The sequence below is a fragment of the Cynoglossus semilaevis genome, chromosome 14, assembly GCF_000523025.1.
Source record: "Cynoglossus semilaevis isolate Cse_v1.0 chromosome 14, Cse_v1.0, whole genome shotgun sequence".
Lineage (NCBI taxonomy): Eukaryota > Metazoa > Chordata > Actinopteri > Pleuronectiformes > Cynoglossidae > Cynoglossus > Cynoglossus semilaevis.
This window is the reverse complement of record NC_024320.1, coordinates 28,500,732-28,507,023: the sequence shown is the minus strand read 5'-3', so window position 1 is coordinate 28,507,023 and position 6,292 is coordinate 28,500,732. Positions and strand designations below refer to the sequence as shown.

The 6,292-nt window shown below is 40.9% G+C and overlaps 2 protein-coding genes across 2 annotated transcripts in view; both read right to left on the bottom strand.

Moving 5' to 3' along the window:
* LOC103390495 (transcription factor IIIB 50 kDa subunit-like) overlaps positions 1-3,022 on the bottom strand; it is a 3,546-nt gene extending 524 nt beyond the window's left edge. The window contains exons 1-5 of the mRNA XM_025062078.1: positions 2,822-3,022; positions 2,620-2,776; positions 1,741-1,800; positions 1,346-1,667; positions 5-110 (exon numbers count right to left, since the gene is read on the bottom strand). Of these exons, the coding sequence (XP_024917846.1) occupies positions 5-110; positions 1,346-1,667; positions 1,741-1,800; positions 2,620-2,767 (636 nt within the window). The 5' untranslated portion in view covers positions 2,768-2,776; positions 2,822-3,022. The remainder of the gene's footprint in view (positions 1-4; positions 111-1,345; positions 1,668-1,740; positions 1,801-2,619; positions 2,777-2,821) is intronic.
* A 448-nt stretch (positions 3,023-3,470) lies between these two features.
* Positions 3,471-6,292, bottom strand: part of LOC103390493 (rab11 family-interacting protein 2-like) — a 20,875-nt gene continuing 18,053 nt past the window's right edge. The window contains exons 5-6 of the mRNA XM_025062463.1: positions 4,463-4,565; positions 3,471-4,091 (exon numbers count right to left, since the gene is read on the bottom strand). Coding sequence (XP_024918231.1) covers positions 3,885-4,091; positions 4,463-4,565 — 310 coding nt within the window. The 3' untranslated portion in view covers positions 3,471-3,884. The remainder of the gene's footprint in view (positions 4,092-4,462; positions 4,566-6,292) is intronic.

Here is a 6,292-nt window from a genome sequence, read left to right as displayed (position 1 = left end):
CCACAATCCAGGAACCTGCCGCCAGCTCCACCAGAGACACGGCTCGTTTGGTCAGCTCCGCTGGGTTCTCTGCCAGTTCTTCAGGAACATGAAGGGAACTAATTTTATACCTTAGGGAGAAAACAACAACAAGAAATGGATTTGTATTCGTACTCACCGTCGGGTACAGGATGTTCAGCACAAACACACCAGAGAGTGCCAAATATACAGCATACATACATATATATATATATACCAAGGGTAACCATGGTAATGCAAAGTGCAACAAATGTAAAACTGTCCCTGAAACCCAGTAATTATGGGACCAATCGCTGCCAGCGCGACTCATTCAACTGCTTCAACCAATTCTACATGAATTAGCACAGCTAGCACAGACGAGTTCTCCAGTCAGCGACAGTAGCAGTGAAGGTCGGAACCTTCAAAAGGAAGAAGAAAACGTGCCGTCTTTGTTCAGTCAAACTCGTCAATCCTGCTGGTTGAACATGAAACACGATAACTTTGACACAACGTCAGGTGAATGTCAGTACGACTGGTACGAGGAAAAAAAAAAAACAAGTCGAAAAGCTTCTCAAACTCCGCTGGTTCATGAGCAGCGGAGTGTCAAAACAAAAGGATTTATTTTTAAATATTTTATTTATTTGATAACCTGACAATTTGGCAACTTTTGTTTGTTAATATCAAACGTTTTAAAACTCATTTCTTCTCAAACCGTTCCTGTAACGTAAACGTACCAGAGTCTGTCACGTCAATACCAGGGTACGTAGCGAACTGTGGTTCTTGCGAACTGTTACACACTGACAAATTGGAGTTACTGTAAAAACACTGAAAGACTGATTCATAAACACGAGAAAGTTTTTAAAAATAGAATTATAGTATTATAAGGTGTCTTGGGTTTATGACGCCCTCGACGTACGGCGTTTAACGGTTCCGTCGCCATTTCCCATAAATTCATTGAGAAATTCTTGTTCCATCTTTCTGACGTACAACGTTAAAACACTTTTCGCACAGGAACTGGTTGGTGAGAGTAGCGGACAAATACGTAGTTACGTGACAATACACGTGGAAAACAATATTTTGCCCTTCATTTTGGCTGCCAGGCATCAGTCGAACTCTGATGTGTTTATGTCTTAGAACACGATGTCACCACTGTGTTAGCATGAGGTGAGTGACATCAGTACTTTCGTACGGGACGTAAGTTCTGGACTTACGGCAAAAATCGAGTTATATCAAGTTGTAAGAATCGATTTTAGACGATAATCTCCTGTATTATTATCTTCTTAATTGTCAATGGGGGTCAGGGGGTCGGGGGGGGTTTGTAAAAAAAAAAACAAATTTTCCCACTCACTCTTGACAGTGTGAAGCCATGACATCCGTGACGCAAACAGTCGGCGAGGTGACATTGAGAATCCTGATCATCTCTTGGTAAACGGCGCCCACCTCGTCCACCTCAGCGCCCACCAGGTAGCTGATGGTTCCCATGGTAACGGGCCAGTTGAGCTGTCTGCAGCACACCAGCACGCAGCAGCCGGCCAGGATTTCCTTTTTGGGCAGCGTCACGTTGATGAAGCTCTGGTGCTGATAGGCCTGTTTGAAATGGCTCACCGAGAGACTCTCGAGGCCGGCGTGGACCCTCAAGGTCTGACAGATGGCCTTCACGCGCTGCAGACCTGCACGGAGGCGTTTTGGAGACGTAAGTAGAAACAACAGCCACAACAGTGTCCCGTCCCCAGGGTTACTCACCTTTTATGAGGTTCGGACATAATCTTTTGGGTGAATTCCTGGCTACGACAAAATTCACACCTGGTAACAAAAAAGGAAGTGTCAGTGTAAAAAAAAGACACTTGAAATAATTAGTTTGGGGGGGGGCTGAGCTAATTAAACCTCATTCAAATGTGTTTGTCACTCGACTTCAAATTTTGCTCAGTGAAAACCATGAAGACGCTGCAGCCAGTCGTCTTCTCCAAAATGAACACTAGGGGCAGCTCATATCCAAAAACTCTAAGCTACAATAACAAGTTAATAAAACATAAATCTGCTGTAAAATGAGCAGCAGCGCCTCCCCGAGGTAAATCATTTTACTACAGTAAATTAGGAGAGTTAAGTGAATCTTCATTCGTCATCACGCGATGTTTTAGTTTGTTTAAAAAAAAAAACCTGACAAAAATGTTTAACTTTACTGAAAACTAAAACGTTTGTTTTCAGTTTTTTTTTCTCTGAAAAAAATCTGGTCACTGTTTTCCAAATTTTGGCAAAATTTCTCATATTATTTCTTTCAACAGACTGGTGTTTGGAGGAGAACATCCGGTTCTGGGTCCAGGTTGTAGCAGTTGTTTTAATAGTGAATCAAAACTATTTAATAGTTTGTTATTTCAGCTACAACAGATTGAAATGGACAGAACTGGAAATGACACAAATCAATGTTTTAACATAAAGTAGTTCAAATCAAATATTTTTTTTAATTTAAATGTTATTCATTATATCATATCTTTGACAATAATATCCCACTAAAAAATATATATTTTGTTGCAGGTTTTGAATTATTTCAAAATAATATTTTTCCCTAACGGGAACGTCACCTTCCAGCCCACTTTATTCCCACGTTTCTTATTGTTTTCGCACCTGAACCTTCGACATGTTCATCGGCCAGCGACCCCTCAGACACCACGGCACCACAGTCCACACAGACCATCTGAGCCTGGGCGTATAAATCATCTTGTACGATGTTGGAGGAGCCGCAGCCCGGACACCTCGGAGGAGGAGCAGCCATTTTGTTTTTTCACAGAAACGTCGGAGGAGGAGCAGCCATTTTGTTTTTGTTTTTGTTTTTTCACAGAAACCTATTATTATTACAGCAGAAACATTGGACTCGAAGTCATAATTATACAAACGTCAAAGAAACGACTGTCTTTCCAGCTTCTTCTAGATGATAGTGCGTGTCAAATGTGTCCCACCGGAAACAGCGGACAGAGTGCCGAGGGTTCCGGCTGCTGTAGAACGGAGGGAAACGACGACAGAGGAAACAGTTTTTAAGAAAAACGAGTGAATAAATACAAAATGAAAACATAAAGGGACGAAAACAAGAAATTAAGGTTTTGATAAAAAAATAACAATTTCAAGTATTTTACACACAACACAAAATATTAACAACTACATAAAGTACAATTTATTAAGCTAATTTATTACACCACAAAACAAAACAATCATTATAAAATTATATATATAATCTCTTTTTCATTTTATGTATTATATTTGTGGTTTCTTAAACGTTGTCATTTTGAATTAATTCTTCAACCGATAATTAAAAATAAATAAATTTTTAAAATAAATAAAAAACATTTTGATTACATTTTTTAAAATATATTTCTGGCATTTTAAGCATGTTTTATGATGGAATTTTGCAGTTTTAACTAAAAGATGCAAATAATTATATAAAATGAAAATAAAATAATAATTACAACAGACACACTATCTTTATTTTATAGACTTTATTTATATATATTTTTTCCCTTCATGCCATAAAACATCACCTGATTACAGTAGAAAAATTCAGTGCATATGAAACATTTTTATCAGAAGCTTAAAGTGCGTTTGCTGTTTGGTTAAGATCAGTGGAAATCTCATTTCAGCCAAGTACAGACTACAAGGTAACAGCAGGTCAACACTGAAGGTAGGAAACAGACTGATTGTCTTTACAGGAAAAAAAAAAAAAATCAAGTCAGCGATGTAAACAACGTTTATAATGATTAGAGTCAGACACAGCATCAGGATTGTTAGTAAGTCAGGAAAAAAATTGAATATGTTTTGTTTCTCATCAGGACCATTTAGTAACAACAACAATAATAAGGTGAAGGCAGCGTCAGTGGAGCACAGGAGGTGAACTCAGTCTACACAGCCTTGGTGAGGGAGTTCAGGGACATCAGGATACTCGGCTTCTCCTCCATGACGCGCACCAGCAGTTTATCGATGTAGTCCTCCAGCTCTGATATCTTCCTGTCTCTGTCCGACAGCTGCGTCTCCTGCTTCATCATGAGAGACACCAGTTCTTCACGAGTGAGCTGCGAATACGGCCCTTTGTTCTCTGAGGCTTTTACCTGTGAGGAGGAGGAGGGGGGAGGAGGAGAGGGGGAGTGGGGGTGAGGCACAGGAATTTATGATTGGACATAAAGACATCACAATGTCCACAACAATCTGGTCAGAGCTTGGACCAGGGGTCACCAAGGTGGTGTCTACGTCGTCAACAGGAGGGTCAGAAATGGTACCGTTACTGTGCCGTTTGAATCGGTTCCATTCAAATCTACTGTCGTCTGTCCCAGAACTGATTATTACGACATTTGTTCAGGAATTTGTCTGTATCAAACAAGTAGCTCTTCGTAATCACTGAGTGACCTTGAAGTAGCGCTCAGTTCCAGAAAGGTCGTGACCCCTGGTCTAGGCTACAACGACCTTCTACAAACACTCTTACCTTTGTTTTCTCATGAACTCCACCGGGGGGCGCTGGGCCGGGGACGGTTTTACCGCTCGGAGGAGAAGGGACGGACTGCTCCAGTGGTCGTACTGGCTGCAGCCTGCAACGACACGGGGATGTCGGTCACCAAAATAAAGATCAAAGGACTCGACCAGAGAAGTAAAAAAAAAAAAAAAATTTTAGGGCACACATTATTTGGCGAAACCCAGGAATTGCATTATTTGGTTTTCATTATCGATTTTTACAGATATATCACATGATTATGCTAATATTGGCCGATAATGTTAGCCGATAATATCGTCCATCCCTAATAAAAAACAAACCTTCCCCATTAAAAAAAATAAAACCAATAATAATTTTTCTAATAAAAAAAATTTAATAAAAGGACGTGATATTTTGGAGAAGTCATTTCGTTTATTTACTCATCCAAAAGATTTAACCGTTTTAGCCGTAGCCTAGCATGAATGTTTTTATTTTCCATTGGCCTCAGCAGTGATTCCGTTCCACAGAGGGCGCCGTGACGCATTATTATATTTTCTTTTGTTTAGTCACACCTTTGTGTTTGATGATGAACAAAAGATGCCGTATGTTTTTCGGCGTGGGGGGGTGGGGGCGCTATTGAAGACCAACAAGCGCTGTGACAATGAGAAATAATTAACCAGAAATCTCAACCCAAGGACAGAGCGCGGTGAAAGGATCTCTGTGATTATGGAGAGTGTTTGATTGAACGGCGTAAATCACTTTTATATCCGTTCCCTAATGGAGTTTTTTTTTTTTTTTTTTTTTTTTAGGGCCAACAGATCCGTGTTGATGGAGGAGGAGGATGTTCTGATGAAGAGTTTTCTCGTCCGATTTTTTTAATTCTCCGATGCAGCCAGCGGAGATTTGTCGTTGAGAAGATCGTCGTTATTTTCACAACAACAACAAAGACGACAGGAATGATTGATGACTTCACTGTGGACGGCTGCGCAGTAAATCGTCCCTTTGACGTCTGCTGTCGCCTAAGCAACAAACAACAAACAACAAACAACAACTTCTCTGTTTGTTCCTTTTGTCCCACTGTTCGTCGAGTCTTTAAAACGCTACACCACCATTCCGATGAATGGATTAAAAACCGATCTTAGACTAGGCTGCGTTATCTCAAAAACTCACTGGTCGTACCAGGACACTTCACACTCTAGAACAGTAGGTGGCGGTGTGCGCCAAGATGTCAGAGAAGTGAGACCTCTGGGATGAAAAAGTTTTTAAAAATGACTAAAATTAAAAAACGCAAAAGTCGACTGATTCAAATGGGAACAAAAAATAAAATCAGTGGTTCCTGAAGTCTGATGTCCACGCTGAGAGCCTATCAGAACTCTGCTAGCTTCTAAGAGACAGAAAAACAGCGAATAAATCACTCGACTAAAATATTTCTCACGATTCATCGACTTAAACTGCCGTGACATTAAAACGGTTCCTTTGAATCCTTTAGGACAAAAACTAAGTTACAAGACTCTCAAAATGAACATCGTTGCACACTATCACCACCTGCTGGTGAAGAGTGGGACTGAATACACACTGTTTTTCACATTTACACTTACAGCAACTGGAAGTGTTTTGTTTCTTTGTGCCTGTGTTTTTGAGGAACGTTTTTGTTGCGGACTTGAACTCTCACCTCCGTGGATTTACAGGCGGAGCGTTCTTTTTCACCGCTGCCTCCTCTGCTCCGGCAGACGGCGACTCGGCCAGTGACGTGTCGGGAACCGAGGAGGCCCTGGACTCAAGGTCTGAGCCAAGGTCTGGGTTTGAAGCCCGTTCAGGTGTAGCCTCACTGGTGCCAACCGAACC